General features: G+C 40.9%; 2 protein-coding genes across 2 annotated transcripts; both read right to left on the bottom strand.

The window, feature by feature from the left end:
* Positions 1-4,686: 4,686 nt before the first annotated feature.
* Positions 4,687-7,076, bottom strand: LOC144942852 (phospholipase A2 A2-actitoxin-Cgg2a-like). The gene is made up of 4 exons (XM_078869857.1): positions 7,034-7,076; positions 5,847-6,015; positions 5,233-5,339; positions 4,687-4,823 (listed from the first exon to the last, which is right to left on the bottom strand). The coding sequence occupies exons 1-4, from the start codon at positions 7,074-7,076 to the stop codon at positions 4,687-4,689; spliced, it is 456 nt and encodes a 151-aa protein (XP_078725983.1).
* Positions 7,077-14,611: 7,535 nt separating this feature from the next.
* Positions 14,612-16,997, bottom strand: LOC144942851 (phospholipase A2 A2-actitoxin-Cgg2a-like). The gene is made up of 4 exons (XM_078869856.1): positions 16,955-16,997; positions 15,768-15,936; positions 15,154-15,260; positions 14,612-14,748 (listed from the first exon to the last, which is right to left on the bottom strand). Exons 1-4 carry the CDS (start codon positions 16,995-16,997, stop codon positions 14,612-14,614), a joined length of 456 nt encoding a protein of 151 aa, XP_078725982.1.
* Positions 16,998-24,074: the final 7,077 nt, after the last annotated feature.

Raw genomic sequence — 24,074 nt, 5'->3', positions numbered from 1 at the left:
GCAAATGATGGTGCGTATAACTTGGATGAAAGTGAGTTGTGCAATGCATTTGAAGGCCCGACAAATGATAACTGCGCGCAGAAGAGTCACACTTTAAAAAAATCTAACAATTGTCTTGAAAAATTGGCCGCAGACATAGCAAAATGCATCTGTCGGATGCTTGCAGCCTCTTGATACCATCTCAGACAAATGCAGATATGTATCCACTTAGGCAGCTGGAACTGGTGGGCTTAAGTCCCCTGTATTTATACTACTATTTATATTACTGGAAAGTTGTAGAATGTTCTAGAAGATACTCCAAGTTTACTCAGTACTGAATCAATTTGGAATGTTCTGGAAAATAGGTAAATTTCAAAATATCAATGTCCTGGTCACAAAAGCAAAGTTTGTGGGGAATAATAGCCATGTTCTGTACTTTTGTGGCATAAGCAATTAGGAGATAACACAACACAGGAACAAAAAGATATAAAAAATGTTACGCAGTGTTATAATACAGTCAGACGATATACCACCTGCAATCAACGCAACAGCTGCAGTCAACAACACGCGGGCCATCATTGCCTCCACTTGAGAACCGATGCCACCTGCAGATGACCGCTGACAAGATGGCTGCGGGGGGAGGTACCAACATCAAGAGGCTTGACCGACCAAGATTGGTTTACCTGACGCTCTGAGAAACCTTGTTTATTCAGCTCCCATCCCCAATCGTGACACTCCCTCAGCATACGCCCAACGGCTGTCCCATCCTGCCCATCCTCGAAGCACGGACAGCAACACCTCCACTGCATCGACTTTTCCAGATCCAGCCAAATGGATGAAGAGGTGTTACTGTGGCGATGCGTGACCGACCCTTCTGAAAAAGCAGGCATTTATGAAAATGTCGATGAAGTTTGTAACGTTTGCATCGCTTTCGCCGCACAAGCACAATTTGTTGTTGTTATTGGCAGTGCCATGTCAATGTGTGAGGGCGGCCAATGTTCAACGTGGAAGTTCTTTGACACTGTGGTTCTTGGTTTGATTCAGTTCTTTGGTCTATGTCAAAACAACCCAGAGATGACCACCGATGCTATGAGGCACTGGTGAAATAATGATGGGAAATGCAAACTCGCCTTAAAGTGATGATCATCCACATGTACAAACTACTCTTCTAAGTTCAGAATCAATATTTCAAGTATGTCACTAAGATTAATTTATTTACGCAATATATGTTGTTCTGCCTCACGGCAGGTATGGGGGGGTGTGTACACATGAATTTCCTGATATGGTGTTAAATTTGGTCACGTGACCAGGAAGTTACGATTTAAGATTCTTTAAGCCATGTGGCAGGGTGTCAGCCATTACACAGAGTACAAAATGGAGGCACAAATAGCGGCTAGGTGAAGATAGGTGCATCTGTTCATTGTGGGACTTTAAGATGCATTTTCTGTAAGTTCGTTTATGTTGTTTTAATGTTAGCATTGCCGTTATAATGCTGTAGATGCCTTTATAATGCTGTTAAATTGTTATTATAAATATGAGGCCTAGTTAACAACGACGCCTGCCACTTGCATTATTGTGAATGTTACTTGTAGTTGGATAAGTCGCCTTGTACCCATGTAACTTTAATGTGATCTTGAGAGCAAGGATGAAGAAGTATCTCATGCACAGTTCAGTGTTATGTGCAGCGCTGTACATTTAGGCTATAGTATGGTGAGTACACGATGTGACCTTATTTAACACAGTAGTTTATTTTATTGTATAGCTATTCCTTGCTAATGTAGGTGCCTGGTCCATCCATGACCTATTGTTGAGTTTTATGTTATCTAAGACAATGTTATGATGCTTCTTTTGTTCCTTTATTGTATCGATATTGCAAGTATTAACAGATGCTGTGTTTTGTGTTGTTTTTTTCCTTCAGTTTTACCTCGTTCTTTTCATTAAATACGTCGGAGTTGGATGTTCACCCTGGCTCTGTAAGTGTATTGAATGCGAGGTTAACTACTCAGATAGTGGTGCAATGCAGCGCACAGCTAGGCCGAGACATATGTATATATTCAACTCAATAACAAGGCTGGTAAAATAATACTGCATTGGATTACTTAGTTGTGCTGCATAGTTCTCTGATGTATTTCCACGTTGTACCACATGTTGTCCAAAACATTGTCTAACATTTCTCTCCACATTTGAGAGCTGCAAGGATGATTAAAGTACATTTCATACACCAACCTTAAGCACAGTGATTGCCATGTTTTTTGTGAAAAACAGAATAAGGCCCAGTGTATATTTTCTCGCTTCATGGAATTGCCATGAAGACCGTAGTTGCTCATCCTTTATGTTGACACGTTTTTTATTTCAGGAAAATGTGAATACGTAATCTAATGGATATTTTGACAAACTTTCAAGTTTGTCATAATCTACATTTCTAACATGTGTAGTGACAGGGAATGTGTCACTATGGCACATAGCGCAGGTTATCGGCACAGAGGGGGATCTGCAGGTGTAGTAGCCCTGTTTGCCAGCAGGAGGTCATGAGACGGGGAAAAAGTGATGTGAGGCAAGGGGGACACAGGGAACGCGAGGCAATGGTGATAGAGGAGACGTGTGGTAAAGCCCGGGAACCTTCTAGTGAGTTCTAGAAGGCAGCGTGGCGAAGCCGGAGGGGGGCCACGCTAGGTGGATAAAAGGGGGACCCCAAGCGAAGGTTGGTGGCTGTTGGTTGGGAGTGGAACCGTCATGCTGCCGGAGTCCTCGTCACCGTCTTCACCTCATCGGCATTGTTGCTCAGAGATCTAATGCCTCTGTTGGACCACTGATAGCTCTTCTCCACTGCACAACAGCCATCCTGGGCAATATCGGGCCAGCCTAGTGTGACTCAAGAGGCATCAGCTTGTTTTTTTTCCCACTGCAGAACCACAGCCATGCCACTGACACCACATGCAATGGATGATTTGAAAAATAATCACCGCAAATGTATTAACCTTGCCTTGCTAAACCCCCCCCCCCCCCCCCCGATCCACATTGAGAAGTATTGCGAGGTCAGAGTTTCACGGTTTGCTTCTGGATGGAATAGCCAGTGGAAAGCCACCTCGAGTGTGGAACATTGTGCTGGTGCAGCTCAGATGTGCCAGTGGAACGCCAGTGTGAGCCATCACCTCTTACAGCCTCTTAGTAATACCCATAGATACTATGCATAGTGACTGTATGGAATGGGTGTATTATTGGTCACGGAAATTCTAAGCAAATCAATCAAGATGTGATGGAAAAGCAGAATAACACTTTTAATTGCTTATGTTATGTAACCTTTGATCAACTTTTCAAAATCCTATATAAGCATAACTAGTAACTAACTGTCTTCTAAAAATGTTGTCATCAGTTGTAATCAGCAATAACCAAACAGGCTGAAATATTTTTTCTACTCCTGACCTTAATAATCACTATCATAATTGGAATACTCTGTAGGGTATACAATCTCTCAATCGAATATGTATGTGTATGTACGTTGAAATTCTTTCACATGAAGCAGTTCTAAAGAAATGATTTTTAAATCCAGATTTAAGAGTGCATATATCCCAGTGGCTTCCTAATATTCACCTGGGCAGGTGAAGGAGTAGGAGGTGCTCTGAATCACTGAGTACGAACAGAACACATTCTCGATTTCACAATCACTATGCACAACATGTCGTGAATCAAAGTTGAAGTAAAGGAAAGAATAACAATGGAATGGCAGCCCGGGAGACAAAAACTATGAAATCAGGTAATGTGCAGGTACTTATTACATCGCAGAATCATGAGAGATGGATTTGTCATGTGGAGGCCTTCACCCAGCAGTGAATAGATTGTGGCTGATGGTGACGATGCCAATCGAGCGGGTTTTTACTGTGTGATTTTTTTAAGTGGGACTCTCCTGCGCACAGTTATCAATTGTAGGGTCTTCAAATGCATTGCACAACTCACTTTCACCCAAGTTATACGCACGAGCATTTGCTGAGAACTCTTTATTGTATTTGACATTCACAGCACAAACATTAAGCCCACACCGTCAATAACATCGTTTCCAAATGTACAATGCTGTAAATTTGAAAATGAGACATGGAAAAAAAAGAAATCAGCAAGTATATTTTACCGTCACCAGAAGGTAACTGAACACGGTAGACAATAAAACGGCCTTAATAAAGTGTATACAGTAATGTACTGTGATAGGCAATGGTTTGGGAAATGGCACGTGTTCTCTGAAGAACGGCCATTGCCCAAAGACATTGCCTAAACTTTTTAAAAGTCAGTGTTATTGACGAAGGCGTTTTTTGCTAATTGTGCTTTTTTGCACCACTGTCCAATGCGGTATCACCACACATTGTTTGACAACTGGATTACTAGAGTATATCACCAAAAGAATTACACCTTTGCAGTCACATATGATCAAGATAGTTTTCAACAGCCCATTTTTTGTTTGTTATTACCCACTAGTTACTTAACACACGAACGAGGAAAACAGCCAGGATGTATCTTTTATCAACACAGCATGTAAATAATTATCGTTTGAAAATTTTGTCCAGATTTCAATCTTGATTCAGAAGTCAAATTGTCCAATTATTTGTTGTAGATGTATGTTTTTTACATTATCCTTTTGGTCTCGGGTAAACTCGTATATTGCATGGGAACGTCACTGTTCATATGTGAATGCAGTTGCATTAAACATGACCGGTGTGCCTAGTCGTCTTCTTTTTTGCAATATCTCTTTCGGTTGAAGTTCCGGTAGCGTCGGTTGAAGTGGCTGCGAGCGAAGCACTCCACGGCAGCCTTGTCGCAGCGGCACGTGAGGACGTCGCACGGCGGTCCGCCACGGGCTGACGTGTCAAGAGAACAAAGATAAGTTAATGGGCACCATTGATGTCAGTAACCCTTCGCCATAGCCACGTTGAAAAATGCCAAAGAGAAACAAACGCATACGCACACACCTGTCAACCCATACGGTTTACCCGCATTCTTGTACAAGGAAATTTAGTTTAAATAAATCATATTTTGTCTATTTGTTTGTGTTTCTCCCTTGTGATGGGACTTTGTAGGATGAACGTTGAGATTTATAAAGGCATGGGTAACCAATAAGGTCTGAATTGGTCTGTAATAAGGTAAAGGGTTGATAGGTATGCGTACGTGCTAATGGATACGATAGCAATGGCCACTGTTATTGACGTAATGCGGCATGTTGCATGCGTGTTGCATGCGTGTAATGACAAATGCGTCCGCGTCACTCACTGCAGCGTATGGCTTTTCCTATGATGGAAAAATAATACGGGTCCCAATCCGGTGAGCAATTCATGTTGTAGACTTGCTCGTAGCATTTGGTGTGAGCTTGACAGCACCTGTTTGTAGACACAGCCAGAATTACGAAAGGATATTGACTGCATTAGCTGGATCCGTGTTAAGCATGTATATGTGTTGGACGTCTTTCGCACCGTATATAACCGTACGATGCTAATCAGAGGTGCGGGGGAAGGACAACAAATTAAACACATAAAGCAGTAAGAAAGAAATTCGTTTTCAATCTAGATTTCAAAGTGCACAGTGTCAGTAGCTTCCTAAATATCTGAAGGAAGAGCATTCCAAACGGCCCCAGAAGCGCATCTGAAAGCACATAATGCAGTGACCGTCTTTGTTCGATGACTAGCCACTGCAAGGATGCCTGGAGTTCTCACGCTGTGTTATGCTCCTTGACGAGGTCAGCGAGGTTTTGTGATTATTTTGTGGAAAGCAATTGGTGTGTAATGAGTGCGACCTCGTAACGTATTCGTTCGGCAACCGAAGAAAAGGATGGAAAGGGAGTATAACGGAACTGTTATGCTGATGGGAAAATGCACAATGCACATCACCTGTCCACATCATCGACTGGTTTTCCATGACCTGTCGATAAACAGTTACAGCCGTAGCCGCTGTACTCTGCCGGATTTATTCCCACGACTTTCCAGATCATCCAAGCAAAGTTCCAGATGGCTCGTTTTTCTCTCTTATGCTCAATTTTCTGTCCTCTGGCAAGCAACACTGCAAAACACAATACAAACACATGGTTGTGTACAATAACTGGAGCAGCGATGTTTTCAAATGCATGTTATACTCAATTTAAATATAATGTACTGCAAGTAGTAAGCAATTTGAGCATAAATTTAAGTGAATGCGGTATATATTTAGTTTGTGTATTTTATTCGGGGTTGTATAGTTGTAATACTGCTGGTAGTAGTGATTGGTGATGGTATGACTGACGTATTATGCCCTGATTTAACATTCTGTGAATTATATCAGCTTATCGCCAAGAACTGATGGATAGAATGTATAATTTATTCAGAAATCGTGGTCTGAATATCAACATTTGTAATAATGAAGGCAAAAACAAGAGATAAATAAAAAGCCCCTGCTATCAAAGTATACTTGCATGAGGAACTTGGAGCAGGTGCGCATATTTAAATACCTTGGAAAGACAATAATTAAATATAGCAAATGTGAACAAGAGTTTAAGAGAATAATTGGACGGAACAAAGTGGTATTTGAAACTGGGGTGCCATGGTAGCGAGATGTTAACTCGCTCGATTGGTATTAAACAGGTGGTGGGTTTTACCTGGACGCCTGTATATTTGGAGTGTGTCTCTCTCCCTAAGGTAATGTGGATTTTTCTCCGGCTCCTCCGGTTTTTCGCTCCACGTCTAGAAATATTCGTTTAGAGTATTTGGCTGCTATAAATGTCCACGTAATAAGCCACTTCCTTGAGCTATCATTTTTGGCCAGGTCACTTCTGAAAAAAACTATATAGCTCAGTGGGCCCTACCCGATAAAAACAATTGTTTAGTCTTACAAAAAGGGCAGAAGATTATTTGGGAGATAGCCTAAGAGGGTCAACTGGAACATATGATAAAGGTGCTTCTGCAAGGGGAAAATTGAAAGACAGAGGAGGTGGATGGATCAGTTGGTGAGAAAATGGGAGAAGTTAGATGGGAAACTCCATGAGAGATTTTGATGTTCTCGAAAGATAGAAAACACTATACGGAGATGGAAATATGTAACTTACCACTTGCAAGCACGACAGCAGCGATTAACAGGACACGAGCCATTGCACCTTCTTGAGAATTGATTGCAGCCGTAGATCACCTCTGAGCACCTGTATTTCTGCTTCTTGGGCAGGACCAAACCAGTCTGGTGCTCAACACTCTAAAAGGCCCCTTTTTATATCATTATCTGCCTATCCCCTGCCCATTCAGAATTGGGCCTTCACCATGAAGCAGCCTATTCAGTGCCCTGTAGGATATGGGCCACAGAAGTTTCCGTGGGGTCACCTTTTTTGGATCAAGGCAAGAAACAAAGAGGATATAGATAAAAGGAACATCGTTTGCTCACACCTACGAGCTGAGATTCGACAAAATATATATATTTTTGGACAAGCTTCACTAAACAAAGGTTAATCCAAATTTAATCATTCATGTACAAACTACTCAAATAACCACATTACGACTGACCCTCTCACAGTTTAGCTATCACCCATTAACAGATAATACCGCTTCTATGACCATCGTCCACTTACTCATGCAAAGGATTATCAAAACACATCGATAACTCTACGTTTTATAGTAAAGTGTTTAGTTAAATCATGCTGTTAATACAATTACAAATTTGTGAAAAGTTAATAGGAGAGATACATATTTAAATAGCGTTCCAAATCGATATCACCTGCTAACAAACAGATAATAAGTAATGTTTTTTAAAAAAACTTCTTTTAAACACGCGTTTATGGAATGTACTAGTAATGGAAGAACTCCACGACTCCAGGAAGTGGCCCCAAAGCTTGCCATAGCGTAGGGGACCGTGGTCAATTACAGCCAACGCCAGTTTATACCGTGGACAATTAGACCTAAGCCGAAACATAACATATTTAAAAGATTGTTTAAAAATATATATTTTTATGATAGAATATAGTACTGTCATCAGTATGACATAAGTATACCAAGTTTGCAGTCAAAACCACATTGGGAAGTGGGTAAAAATGAGTTCCAAGATTTGAGGATACAACAACAGACAGTGAGTTATATGAAAGCGTGTAATAAAAATTGAATACTGCGATAATATTTGAATATATTGCATTTTGAACACCACGTTAGTGACAAATATCACCGTGGTGAGAGCATAACTTGCAGATTTGGTCCTGTTTTTTTTATAATATCCTTAATATAATTAATTTTCTTGCATGAAAATCGTATTGATTGAATTTTACAGCAACAAAAAAATAGCACCATTTGAAAAAGAAAATGTATTAATGATGAGGATCAGGGAACCAAAAAAATACCGTCACATTGTGGCCACACTGTTTTGCTCCCCACTGTTAATACAAAAGTCTAATCGCGAGGTCTTTGTGTAGGATTGAAACTATTTTGTTTTCTCAGATAAAATGTTCTGACATTCAGGGCAGCTTATATAAATCTAAAATGTCCATTTTAAATGTGTAATTAATTTTCCCTTTAAGCACTCAAAATAAAATGGCTTAGTGATGGATTAATTTAAAGGAACCAATGGACCACAGAGAAGTTTGTAGTTCTTAATATAAAGTGTACATTTATTCTATTCATTAAGCTATTTGCAGTGCTATATTTATGCTGCTGAATTGATGACGATAATTATTATTATTTTATAAGAATTTATTCTGCTAGACAACACACAGTATCCCGTCGTGTACAGCTTGTGCTGCACATGGATGAGACGAGCTATACTAATATATTCTAGATTTGAAACTCCGACCAAAACTATCACGTTACCATACATAGCAGGCGTGACCAAAAAGATCTCCAAAATTCTAAACAAACATAAGATCCAAGTCCGATTCAGTACAGTGCATAAAATCCGTGATTTGATTCCATCTGTGAAGGATGTCGTTCCTGACTTACAGTATCCTGGAGTCTACAAATTGAGTTGCATTTGTGGTGATTGCTACATTGGAGAAACGAAACGTCATGTGTCTGATCGTGTCCGCACAAGTCAGATCTGAAACACGGCAGAACTGATTCTTCGGCCGTTGCCGATCATTGCTACAACTCGGTGGGCTCTCATGAAATTGTCTTTTCCGAGACTAAGGTTCTCTGCAAACCTCCTTGCTACCATCAAAGGTTTGTACACGAAGCCATACAAATATACAAACACAGACATAATTTCAACCGTGATGACGGTTACAAACTGAGTAATCATTGGAAAGATGTGATTAACCATGCAAAAAATATTTAACTACACTTATTTGCCAATCTTATTTGACAGACAACTATTACAGGTTTACCATGTTTAGTGGTTGTCTCCTTGTCACAGGTTGAGTCACAAACCGTAACTCTCCATAACAAAGGCTCACCCTCTTAAGCCTCACCTTACCATATTAATAAAAAGTGTGCTGTATTTGGCCCTTACCCCCCCCCCCCTTCTCCAACCATTATATAAACGGAGTGGTAGCTCCTGTAATCTCTCATTTACTTGATACAGCTGTCGTGGCTGTGACGGTTCCACCTGAAGACGGAAGCTTGTGTTGCCTCCGAAACGTTGTGATTTTTATTTTATTTTACTTTTATTAATTTTAATGTTTTATCTACGTGACTTTACCGACAAAAACCTAAGAATATACTAATATAATGAGCCAATAATGTTTGTGTGCAACGTGCGTGACGTCACTCCACGGCGACCAGCCCCCCTCATTAATAATCATGAACAGGTGGGCTCCTCCACATGGACCCCCCCCCTCCTGTCATTAATAATCATGACTGGGTGACGTCACTCCGCATGGGGCACCCCCCTCGTTAATATTCATGAGCGTGTGACGTCACTCCACATGGAGCACCCCCCTCATTAATAATCATGAGCATGTGACGTCACTCCACATCGAACAGCCCTACTCATTATTAACCAATAACAGGTGACATCTTCTTTGGGTCTTTCGGTAAAGTCACGTATCATCAAGACGTCCACCAAATGGACCCCCCCCCCCCTCATTAATAATTAGCGGGTGACGTCACTCCACATGGGGGGCGAGGCGCCTCCTCCCCCCTCCTCAGCGTCAACTTATAATCCTCACTTCAAAAGGATGTATAAAGTTTGCTATATTTACTGAACTACAGTAGAATCAATCCACATCCCTCGTATCCCTATTATCAATGAGTGAATTGAGTTGGCATGCCACTTTCCTTAAACGTTATTCCCAAATGCAGAAATTCTAAGTTGCAATTAAAATAATGCTGTGTACAGTAAAGGTCAAATTTATTTTTTTCATCTGCAAGCATTTAAATTCATACGCAGTATATAAATAACTTTTAAGAGAGTTTATTTTGTTCCATTATCATACAGTGAGACGATATACCACCTGCAATCAACGCAACAGCGGCAGTTAACAACACGCGGGCCATCATTAACTCCACTTGAGAACCGATGCCACCTGCAGATGACCTCTGACAAGATGGGGGTACCAACAACAAGAGGCTGGACCGACCAAGTTTGGATTACCAGACACTCTGAAAAACCTCCTTGTTTATTCACCTCCCATCCCCAATCGTAGCCCCTCCCTCAGCATACGCCCACCTGCCAACCCACCCTGCCCATCCTCAAAACACGGACTGCAACACCTCCACTCGATCGACTTGTCCAGATCCAGCCAAATGGATGAAGAGGCCTTACTGTGGCGATGCATGATGGAATTTTTTGAAAACACCTTTGAACAAAGCAGGAATTTGTGAAAATGTTTGTAACGTTTGCATCGTTTTCGCTGCACAAGCACAATTTGTGGTTGTTATTGGCAGTGACATGTCAATGGGTAAGGGCGGCCACTGTTCAACGTAGAAGTTCTTTGACACTGTAGTTCTTGGTTTGATTTAGTTCTTTAGTCTATGTCAAAACAACCCAGAGATGACCACCGATGTTAAGAGGCACTGGTGATGTGATGTTGGAAAAATAAGCTCGCCTTAAAGTAATGATCATCCACATGTACAAACTACTCTTCTAATTTCAGAATCAATATTTGAAGTATGTCACTAAGATTAATTTATTCACGCACTATATTTTGTTCTGCCTCATGGCAGGTATGGGGGTATGCGTACACAGGAATTTCCTGATATGGTGTTGAGTTTGGTCACGTGACCAGAAAGTTGCGATTTAAGATTCTCTAAGCCATGTGGCAGGGTGTCAGCCATTACACAGAGTTCAAAATGGAGGCACAAATAGCGTCTCGGTGAAGACAGGTGCATCTGTTCATTGTGGGACTTTAAGAAGCATTGTCTGTAAGGTCGTTTATGTTCTTATAATACTGGGAACGATGTTATAATGTTAGGATTGATGTTATAATGCTGTAAATGCCTTTATAATGCTGTTAATTTGTTATTATAAATATGAGGCCTAGTTAACAACGAAGCCTGACACTTGCATTATTGTGAATGTTACTTGTAGTTGGATAAGTCGAGGCAGACTTATACCCATGTAACTTTAATGCGATCTTGAGAGCAAGGATGAAGAAGTATCTCATCCACAGTTCTGTGTTATGTGCAGCACTGTACATTTAGGCTACAGTATGGTGAGTGCACAGTAGCTTATTCTATTGTATAGCTATTCATTGCTAATGTAGGTGCCTGGTCCATCCATGACCTATTGTTGACTTTCATGTTATCTAAGACAATGTTATGATGCTCCTTCTGTTCCTTTATTGTATCGATATTGCAAGTATTAACAGATGCTGTGTTTTGTGTTGTTTTTTTCCATCAGTTTTACCTCATTCTTTTCATTAAATACGTCGGAGTTGGATGTTCACCCTGGCTCTGAAAGTTTATTGAATGCGAGGTTAACTACTCAGATAGTGGTGCAATGCAGCACACAATGAGGCCGAGACATATGTATATATTCAACTCAATAACAAGGCTGGTAAAATAATACTGCATTGGATTACTTAGTAATGTGCTGCATAGTTCTCTAATGTGTTTCCACCTTGTACCGCATGTTGTCCAAAACATTGTCTAACATTTCTTTCCACATTTGAGAGCTGCAAGGATGATTAAAGTACATTTCATACACCAACCTTAAGTACAGTGATTGCCATGTCTGTTTGTCAAAAACAGAATAAGGCCCAGTGTATATTTTCTTGCTTCATGGAATTGCCATGAACACCGTAGTTGCTCATCCTTTTTGTTGACACATTTTTGATTTCAGGAAAATGTGAATACGTAATCTAATGGACATTTTGACAAACTTTCAAGTTTGTCATAATCTACATTTCTAACATGTGTAGTGATAGGGAATGTGTCACATAGCACAGGTTGCTGGCACAGAGAGAGATCTGCAGGTGTAGTAGCCCTGTCTGCCAGCAGGAGGTCATGAGACGGGGAAAAAATAATGTGAGGCAAGGGGGGCAGAGGGAACGCGAGGCAATGGTGATAGAGGAGATGTGTAGTAAAGCCCGGGAATCTTCTAGTGAGTTCTAGAAGGGAGCGTGGCGAAGCTGGAGGGGGGCCATGCTAGGTGGATAAAAGGGGGACCCCGAGCGAAGGTTGGCGGCTGTTGTTTGGGAGTGGAACCGTTGTGCTGCCGGAGTCCTCGTCACCGTCTTCAGCTCATCGGCATTGTTGCTCAGAGAGCTAATGCCTCTGTTGGACCACTGATAGCTCTTCTCCACTGCACAACAGCCATCCTGGGCAATATCGGGCCAGCCTGGTGTGACTCAAGAGGCATCAGCTTGTTTTTTTTTTCCACTGCAGAACCACAGCCGTGCAACTGACATCACATGCAATGGATGATTTTAAAAATAATAATCATCGCAAATGTATTAACCTTGCCTGGCTAACCCCCCCCCCCCCCCCCCCCGAGCCACATTGAGAAGTGTTGCGAGGTCAGAGTTTCACGGTTTGCTTCTGGATGAAATAGCCAGTGGAAAGCCACCTCTAGTGTGGAACCTTGTGCTGGTGCAGCTCAGATGTGCCAGTGGAACGCCAGTGTGAGCCATCACCTCTTACAGCCTCTTAGTAATACCCATGGATACTATGCAGAGTGACTGTATGGAATGGGTGTATTATCGGTCACGGAAATTCTAAGCAAATCAATCAAGATGTGATGGAAAAGCAGAATAAGTTTTAATTGCTTACGTTATGTAACCTTTTATCGACTTTTCAAAATCCTATATGAGCATAACTACTAACGAACTGTCTTATAAAGAGGTTGTTATCAGTTGTAATCAGCATAAACCAAACAGGCTGAAGTATCTTTACCACTCCTGACCTTAATAATCACTATATCATAATTGGAATACTCTGTAAGGTATACAAGCTCTCAAACGAATGTTGGCCATGGTACTGTGGAGTTAAATTGTAAGCGATGATGGAATGAGATTTTTCAACGTATGTGTATGTTGAAATTCTTTCACATAAAGCAGTTCTAAAGAAATGATTTTTAAATCCAGATTTAAGAGTGCCTTTCTCCCAGTGGCTTCCTAATATTCACCTGGGCAGGTGAAGGAGTAGGAGGTGCTCTGAATCACTGAGTACGAACAGAACACCTTCTCGATTTCATCATCGCTAATGCACAACATATCGTGAATCAAAGTTGAACTAAAATAAATAATAACAATGGAATGGCAGCCCAAGGAGCACAAAGTGTCTGAGCTGGAAATCCACTTGGGAAACAAAATTATGAAATCAGGTAATGTGCAGGTACTTATTACATCGCAGAATCATGAGAGATGGATTTAGCATGTGAAGGCCTTCACCCAGCAGTGAATTGATTGTGGCTGATGTTGATGATTCCAATCGAGCGGGTTTTTACCGTGTGATATTTTTTAGTGTGACTCTTCTGCGCAGTTATCATTTGTAGGGTCTTCAAATGCATTGCACAACTCACTTTCACCCAAGTTAAACGCACGAGCATTTGCTGAGAACTCTTTATTGTATTTGACATTCACAGCACAACCATTAAGCCCACACCGTCAATAACATCGTTTCCAAATGTACAATGCTGTAAATTTGAAATTGAGACATGGAAGAAAAAGAAATCAGCAAGTATGTTTTACCGTCACCAGAAGGTAACTGAACACGGTTGACAATAAAACTGCCTTAATAAAGTGTATACAGTAATGTACTGTGATAGGCAATGGTTTGAGAAATGGCACGTGTTCTCTGCAGAACGGCCATTGCCCAAAGACATTGCCTAAACTTTTAAAAGTCAGTGTTATTGACGAAGGCGTTTTTTGCTAATTGTGCTTTTTTGCACCACTGTCCAATGCGGTATCACCACACAATTTGTTTGACAACTGGATTACTAGAGTATATCACCAAAAGAATTACACCTTTGCAGTCACATATGATCAAGATAGTTTTCAACAGCCCATTTTTAGTTTGTTATTACCCACTAGTTACTTAACACACGAACGAGGAAAACAGCCAGGATGTATCTTTTATCAACACAGCATGTAAATAATTATCGTTTGAAAATTTTGTCCAGATTTCCATCTTGATTCAGAAGTCAAATTGTCCAATTATTTGTTGTAGATGTATGTTTTTTACATTATCCTTTTGGTCTCGGGTAAACTCGTATATTGCATGGGAACGTCACTGTTCATATGTGAATGCAGTTGCATTAAACATGACCGGTGTGCCTAGTCGTCTTCTTTTTTGCAATATCTCTTTCGGTTGAAGTTCCGGTAGCGTCGGATGAAGTGGCTGCGAGCGAAGCACTCCACGGCAGCCTTGTCGCAGCGGCACGTGAGGACGTCGCACGGCGGTCCGCCACGGGCTGACGTGTCAAGAGAACAAAGATAAGTTAATGGGCACCATTGATGTCAGTAACCCTTCGCCATAGCCACGTTGAAAGATGCCAAAGAGAAACAAACGCATACGCACACACCTGTCAACCCATACCCGCATTCTTGTACAAGGAAATTTAGTTTAAATAAATCATATTTTGTCTATTTGTTTGTGTTTCTCCCTTGTGATGGGACTTTGTAGGATGAACGTTGAGATTTATAAAGGCATGGGTAACCAATAAGGTCTGAATTGGTCTGTAATAAGGTAAAGGATTGATAGGTATGCGTACGTGCTAATGGAAACGATAGCAATGGCCACTGTTATTGACGTTGTAATGCGGCATGTTGCATGCGTGTTGCATGCGTGTAATGACAAATGCGTCCGCGTCACTCACTGCAGCGTATGGCTTTTCCTATGATGGAAAAATAATACGGGTCCCAATCCGGTGAGCAATTCATGTTGTAGACTTGCTCGTAGCATTTGGTGTGAGCTTGACAGCACCTGTTTGTAGACACAGCCAGAATTACGAATGGATATTGACTGCATTAGCTGGATCCGTGTTAAGCATGTATATGTGTTGGACGTCTTTCGCACCGTATATAACCGTACGATGCTAATCAGAGGTGCGGGGGAAGGACAACAAATTAAACACATAAAGCAGTAAGAAAGAAATTCGTTTTCAATCTAGATTTCAAAGTGCACAGTGTCAGTAGCTTCCTAAATATCTGAAGGAAGAGCATTCCAAACGGCCCCAGAAGCGCATCTGAAAGCACATAATGCAGTGACCGTCTTTGTTCGATGACTAGCCACTGCAAGGATGACTGGAGTTCTCACGCTGTGTTATGCTCCTTGACGAGGTCAGCGAGGTTTTGTGATTATTTTGTGGAAAGCAATTGGTGTGTAATGAGTGCGACCTCGTAACGTATTCGTTCGGCAACCGAAGAAAAGGATGGAAAGGGAGTATAACGGAACTGTTATGCTGATGGGAAAATGCACAATGCACATCACCTGTCCACATCATCGACTGGTTTTCCATGACCGGTCGATAAACAGTTACAGCCGTAGCCGCTGTACTCTGCCGGATTTATTCCCACGACTTTCCAGATCATCCAAGCAAAGTTCCAGATGGCTCGTTTTTCTCTCTTATGCTCAATTTCCTGTCCTCTGGCAAGCAACACTGCAAAACACAATACAAACACATGGTTGTGTACAATAACTGGAGCAGCGATGTTTTCAAATGCATGTTATACTCAATTTAAATATAATGTACTGCAAGTAGTAAGCAATTTGAGCATAAATTTAAGTGAATGCGGTATATATTTAGTTTGTGTATTTTATTCGGGGTTGTATAGTTGTAATACTGCTGGTAGTAGTGATTGGTGATGGTATGACTGACGTATTATGCCCTGATTTAACATTCTGTGAATTATATCAGCTTATCGCCAAGAACTGATGGATAGAATGTATAATTTATTCAGAAATCGTGGTCTGAATATCAACATTTGTAATAATGAAGGCAAAAACAAGAGATTAAGAAAAAGCCCCTGCTATCAAAGCATACTTGCATGAGGAACTTGGAGCAGGTGCGCATATTTAAATACCTTGGAAACACAATCATTAAATATAGCAAATGTGAACAAGAGTTTAAGAGAATAATTGGACGGAACAAAGTGGTATTTGAAACTGGGGTGCCATGGTAGCGAGATGTTAACTCGCTCGATTGGTATTAAGGAGGTGGTGGGTTTTACCTGGACGCCTGTATATTTGGAGTGTGTCTCTCTCCCTAAGGTAATGTGGATTTTTCTGCGGCTCCTCCGGTTTTTCGCTCCACGTCCAGAAATATTCGTTTAGAGTATTTGGCTGCTATAAATGTCCACGTAATAAGCCACTTCCTTGAGCTATCATTTTTGGCCAGGTCACTTCTGAAAAAAACTATATATCTCAGTGGGCCCTACCCGATAAAAACAATTGTTTAGTCTTACAAAAAGGGCAGAAGATTATTTGGGAGATAGCCTAAGAGGGTCAACTGGAACATATGATAAAGGTGCTTCTGCAAGGGGAAAATTGAAAGACAGAGGAGGTGGATGGATCAGTTGGTGAGAAAATGGGAGAAGTTAGATGGGAAACTCCATGAGAGATTTTGATGTTCTCGAAAGATAGAAAACACTATACGGAGATGGAAATATGTAACTTACCACTTGCAAGCACGACAGCAGCGATTAACAGGACACGAGCCATTGCACCTTCTTGAGAATTGATTGCAGCCGTAGATCACCTCTGAGCAACTGTATTTCTGCTTCTTGGGCAGGACCAAACCAGTCTGGTGCTCAACACTCCAAAAGGCCCCTTTTTATATCATTATCCGCCTATCCCCTGCCCAATCAGAATTGGGCCTTCACCATGAAGCAGCCTATTCAGTGCCCTGTAGGATATGGGCCACAGAAGTTTCCGTGGGGTCACCTTTTTTGGATCAAGGCAAGAAACAAAGAGGATATAGATAAAAGGAACATCGTTTGCTCACACCTACGAGCTGAGATTCGACAAAATATATATATTTTTGGACAAGCTTCACTAAACAAAGGTTAATCCAAATTTAATCATTCATGTACAAACTACTCAAATAACCACATTACGACTGACCCTCTCACAGTTTAGCTATCACCCATTAACAGATAATACCGCTTCTATGACCATCGTCCACTTACTCATGCAAAGGATTATCAAAACACATCGATAACTCTACGTTTTATAGTAAAGTGTTTAGTTAAATCATGCTGTTAATACAATTACAAATTTGTGAAAAGTTAATAGGAGAGATACATATTTAAATAGCGTTCCAAATCGATATCACCTGCTAACAAACAGATAATAAGTAATGTTTTTAAAAAAAACTTCTTTAAAACACGCGTTTATGGGATGTACTAGTAATGGAAGAACTCCACGACTCCAGGAAGTGGCCCCAAAGCTTGCCATAGCGTAAGGGACCGTGGTCAATTACAGCCAACGCCAGTTTATACCGTGGACAATTAGACCTAAGCAGAAACATAACATATTTAAAAGATTGTTTAAAAATATATATTTTTATGATAGAATATAGTACTGTCATCAGTATAACATAAGTATACCAAGTTTGCAGTCAAAACCACATTGGGAAGTGGGTTAAAATTGAGTTCCAAGATTTGAGGATACAACAACAGACAGTGAGTTATATGAAAGCGTGTAATAAAAAGGGAATACTGCGATAATATTTGAATTATTGCATTTTGAACATCACGTTAGTGACAAATATCACCGTGGTGAGAGCATAACTTGCAGATTTGGTCCTGTTTTTTTTTTATAATGTCCTTAATATAATTAATTTTCTTGCATGAAAATCGTATTGATTGAGTTTTACAGCAACAAAAAAATAGCACCATTTGAAAAAGAAAATGTATTACTGATGAGGATCAGGGAACCAAAAAAATACCGTCACATTGTGGCCACACTGTTTTGCTCCCCACTGTTTATACAAAAGTCTAATCGCGAGGTCTTTGTGTAGGATTGAAACTATTTTGTTTTCTCAGATAAAATGTTCTGACATTCAGGGCAGCTTATATAAATCTAAAATGTACATTTTAAATGTGTAATTAATTTGCCCTTTAAACACTCAAAATTAAATGGCTTAGTGATGGATTACTTTAAAGTAATCAATGGACCACAGAGAAGTTTGCAGAGGTGGGACAAAGTCATTGTTATGCAAGTCCAAGTCGAGTCGCAAGTCATCAAATTCATGACTCGAGTCTGACTCGAGTCCAAGTCACATGACTCGAGTCCACATCTCATAGGTGGGACAAAGTCATTGTTATGCAAGTCCAAGTCGAGTCGCAAGTCATCAAATTCATGACTCGAGTCTGACTCGAGTCCAAGTCACATGACTCGAGTCCACACCTCTGGAAGTTTGTAGATCTTAATATAAAGTGTACATTTATTCTATTCATTAAGCTATTCGCAGTGCTATATTTATGCTGCTAAATTGATGACGATAATTATTATTTTATAAGAGTTTATGCTGCTGCTAGACAACACACACAGTATCCCGTAGTGTACAGCTTGTGCTGCACATGGATGAGACGAGCAATACTAATATAATGAGCCAATAACGTTTGTGTGTAACGTGCGTGACGTCACTCCACGGCGACTAGACCCCCTAATTAATTATCATGAACAGGTGGGCTCCTCCACATGACCCCCCCCCCCCTCCTGTCATTAATAATCATGACTGGGTGACGTCACTCCGCATGGGGCACCCCCCTCGTTAATATTCATGAGCGGGTGACGTCACTCCACATGGAGCACCCCCCTCATTAATAATCATGAGCATGTGACGTCACTCCACATCGAACAGCCCTACACATTAATAACCATTAACAGGTGACATCTTCTTTGGGTCTTTCGGTAAAGTCACGTATCATCAAGACGTCCACCAAATGGACCCCCCCCCCTCATTAATAATTAGAGGGTGACGTCACTCCACATGGGGGGCGAGGCGTCTCCTCCCCCCTCCTCAGCGTCAACTTACAACCCTCACTTCAAAGGGAGAACCCTGACGTCACGCGATCTCCGTAAAGCTATTGAGACAAGTAAAAAATACGCCATGATGAACAATGCATTATAACCTTCAAATGAAATAAGTCTGTGTCACCGCGTCCTTACATATTGCACACGAGTGGATGCAATGAATATCACGTCGCGGCCTGCTTTTCGCTTGAATGTTTCAGATTTACTGCCATACACCCGTCCATGGACGGGCTATAGGCTCGTGAAGATAATATTCCCCGAGAGGCACCATGTATAAAGTTTGCTATATTTACTGAACTACAGTAGAATCAATCCACATCCCTCGTATCCCTATTATCAATGAGTGAATTGAGTTGGCATGCCACTTTCCTTAAACGTTATTCCCAAATGCAGAAATTCTAAGTTGCAATTAAAATAATGCTGTGTACAGTAAAGGTCAAACTTATTTTTTTCATCTGCAAGCATTTAAATTCATACGCAGTATATAAATAACTTTTAAGAGAGTTTATTTTGTTCCATTATCATACAGTGAGACGATATACCACCTGCAATCAACGCAACAGCTGCAGTCAACAACACGCGGGCCATCATTAACTCCACTTGAGAACCGATGCCACCTGCAGATGACCTCTGACAAGATGGGGGTACCAACAACAAGAGGCTGGACCGACCAAGTTTGGATTACCAGACACTCTGAAAAACCTCCTTGTTTATTCACCTCCCATCCCCAATCGTAGCCCCTCCCTCAGCATACGCCCACCTGCCAACCCACCCTGCCCATCCTCAAAACACGGACTGCAACACCTCCACTCGATCGACTTGTCCAGATCCAGCCAAATGGATGAAGAGGCCTTACTGTGGCGATGCATGATGGAATTTTCTGAAAACACCTTTGAACAAAGCAGGAATTTGTGAAAATGTTTGTAACGTTTGCATCGTTTTCGCTGCACAAGCACAATTTGTGGTTGTTATTGGCAGTGACATGTCAATGGGTAAGGGCGGCCACTGCTCAACGTAGAAGTTCTTTGACACTGTAGTTCTTGGTTTGATTTAGTTCTTTAGTCTATGTCAAAACAACCCAGAGATGACCACCGATGTTAAGAGGCACTGGTGATGTGATGATGGAAAAGTAAGCTCGCCTTAAAGTAATGATCATCCACATGTACAAACTACTCTTCTAATTTCAGAATCAATATTTGAAGTATGTCACTAAGATTCATTTATTCACGCACTATATTTTGTTCTGCCTCATGGCAGGTATGGGGGTATGCGTACACAGGAATCTCCTGATATGGTGTTGAGTTTGGTCCCGTGACCAGAAAGTTACGATTTAAGATTCTCTAAGCCATGTGGCAGGGTGTCAGCCATTACACAGAGTTCAAAATGGAGGCACAAATAGCGTCTCGGTGAAGACAGGTGCATCTGTTCATTGTGGGACTTTAAGAAGCATTGTCTGTAAGGTCGTTTATGTTCTTATAATACTGGGAACGATGTTATAATGTTAGGATTGATGTTATAATGCTGTAAATGCCTTCATAATGCTGTTAATTTGTTATTATAAATATGAGGCCTAGTTAACAACGAAGCCTGACACTTGCATTATTGTGAATATTACTTGTAGTTGGATAAGTCGAGCCAGACTTATACCCATGTAACTTTAATGCGATCTTGAGAGCAAGGATGAAGAAGTATCTCATCCACAGTTCTGTGTTATGTGCAGCACTGTACATTTAGGCTACAGTATGGTGAGTGCACAGCAGCTTATTCTATTGTATAGCTATTCATTGCTAATGTAGGTGCCTGGTCCATCCATGACCTATTGTTGAGTTTCATGTTATCTAAGACAATGTTATGATGCATCCTTCTGTTCCTTTATTGTATCGATATTGCAAATATTAACAGATGCTGTGTTTTGTGTTGTTTTTTTCCATCAGTTTTACCTCATTCTTTTCATTAAATACGTCGGAGTTGGATGTTCACCCTGGCTCTGAAAGTTTATTGAATGCGAGGTTAACTACTCAGATAGTGGTGCAATGCAGCACACAACGAGGCCGAGACATATGTATATATTCAACTCAATAACAAGGCTGGTAAAATAATACTGCATTGGATTACTTAGTAATGTGCTGCATAGTTCTCTAATGTGTTTCCACCTTGTACCGCATGTTGTCCAAAACATTGTCTAACATTTCTTTCCACATTTGAGAGCTGCAAGGATGATTAAAGTACATTTCATACACCAACCTTAAGTACAGTGATTGCCATGTCTGTTTGTCAAAAACAGAATAAGGCCCTGTGTATATTTTCTTGCTTCATGGAATTGCCATGAACACCGTAGTTGCTCATCCTTTATGTTGACACATTTTTGACTTCAGGAAAATGTGAATACGTAATCTAATGGACATTTTGACACACTTTCAAGTTTGTCATAATCTACATTTCTAACATGTGTAGTGATAGGGAATGTGTCACATAGCACAGGTTGCTGGCACAGAGAGAGATCTGCAGGTGTAGTAGCCCTGTCTGCCAGCAGGAGGTCATGAGACGGGGAAAAAATAATGTGAGGCAAGGGGGGCAGAGGGAACGCGAGGCAATGGTGATAGAGGAGATGTGTAGTAAAGCCCGGGAACCTTCTAGTGAGTTCTAGAAGGGAGCGTGGCGAAGCTGGAGAGGGGCCATGCTAGGTGGATAAAAGGGGGACCCCGAGCGAAGGTTGGCGGCTGTTGTTTGGGAGTGGAACCGTTGTGCTGCCGGAGTCCTCGTCACCGTCTTCACCTCATCGGCATTGTTGCTCAGAGAGCTAATGCCTCTGTTGGACCACTGATAGCTCTTCTCCACTGCACAACAGCCATCCTGGGCAATATCGGGCCAGCCTAGTGTGACTCAAGAGGCATCAGCTTGTTTTTTTTCCCACTGCAGAATCACAGCCATGCCACTGACACCACATGCAATGGATGATTTGAAAAATAATCACCGCAAATGTATTAACCTTGCCTTGCTAAACCCCCCCCCCCGATCCACATTGAGAAGGATTGCGAGGTCAGAGTTTCACGGTTTGCTTCTGGATGGAATAGCCAGTGGAAAGCCACCTCGAGTGTGGAACATTGTGCTGGTGCAGCTCAGATGTGCCAGTGGAACGCCAGTGTGAGCCATCAGCTCTTACAGCCTCTTAGTAATACCCATAGATACTATGCAGAGTGACTGTATGGAATGGGTGTATTATCGGTCACGGAAATTCTAAGCAAATCAATCAAGATGTGATGGAAAAGCAGAATAAGTTTTAATTGCTTACGTTATGTAACCTTTTATCGACTTTTCAAAATCCTATATGAGCATAACTACTAACGAACTGTCTTATAAAGAGGTTGTTATCAGTTGTAATCAGCATAAACCAAACAGGCTGAAATATTTTTACCACTCCTGACCTTAATAATCACTATATCATAATTGGAATACTCTGTAGGGTATACAAGCTCTCAAACGCCATGGTACTGTGGAGTTAAATTGTAAGCGATGATGGAATGAGATTTTTCAACGTATGTGTATGTTGAAATTCTTTCACATAAAGCAGTTCTAAAGAAATGATTTTTAAATACAGATTTAAGAGTGCCTTTCTCCCAGTGGCTTCCTAATATTCACCTGGGCAGGTGAAGGAGTAGGAGGTGCTCTGAATCACTGAGTACGAACAGAACACCTTCTCGATTTCATCATCGCTAATGCACAACATATCGTGAATCAAAGTTGAACTAAAATAAATAATAACAATGGAATGGCAGCCCAAGGAGCACAAAGTGTCTGAGCTGGAAATCCACTTGGGAAACAAAATTATGAAATCAGGTAATGTGCAGGTACTTATTACATCGCAGAATCATGAGAGATGGATTTGGCATGTGAAGGCCTTCACCCAGCAGTAAATTGATTGTGGCTGATGTTGATGATTCCAATCGAGCGGGTTTTTACCGTGTGATTTTTTTTAGTGTGACTCTTCTGCGCAGTTATCATTTGTAGGGTCTTCAAATGCATTGCACAACTCACTTTCACCCAAGTCATACGCACGAGCATTTGCTGAGAACTCTTTATTGTATTTGACATTCACAGCACAACCATGAAACCCACACAGTCAATAACATCGTTTCCAAATGTACAATGCTGTAAATTTGAAATTGAGACATGGAAGAAAAAGAAATCAGCAAGTATGTTTTACCGTCACCAGAAGGTAACTGAACACGGTTGACAATAAAACTGTCTTAATAAAGTGTATACAGTAATGTACTGTGATAGGCAATGGTTTGGGAAATGGCACATGTTCTCTGAAGAACGACCATTGCCCAAAGACATTGCCTAAACTTTTTAAAAGTCAGTGTTATTGACGAAGGCGTTTTTTGCTAATTGTGCTTTTTTGCACCACTGTCCAATGCGGTATCACCACACAATTTGTTTGACAACTAGATTACTAGAGTATATCACCAAAAGAATTACACCTTTGCAGTCACATATGATCAAGATAGTTTTCAACAGCCCATTTTTTGTTTGTTATTACCCACTAGTTACTGAACACACGAACGAGGAAAACAGCCAGGATGTATCTTTTATCAACACAGCATGTAAATAATTATCGTTTGAAAATTTTGTCCAGATTTCAATCTTGATTCAAAAGTCAAATTAATTGTCCAAATTATTTGTTGTAGATGTATGTTTTTTACATTATCATTTTGGTCTCGGTTAAACTCGTATATTGCATGAGAACGTCACTGTTCA

Source organism: Lampetra fluviatilis, chromosome 28, assembly GCF_964198595.1.
Source record: "Lampetra fluviatilis chromosome 28, kcLamFluv1.1, whole genome shotgun sequence".
In the NCBI taxonomy this organism is placed as follows: Eukaryota; Metazoa; Chordata; class Hyperoartia; order Petromyzontiformes; family Petromyzontidae; genus Lampetra; species Lampetra fluviatilis.
The sequence above is the reverse complement of the archived record's forward strand: the minus strand, read 5'-3'. Positions and strand labels throughout refer to the sequence as shown.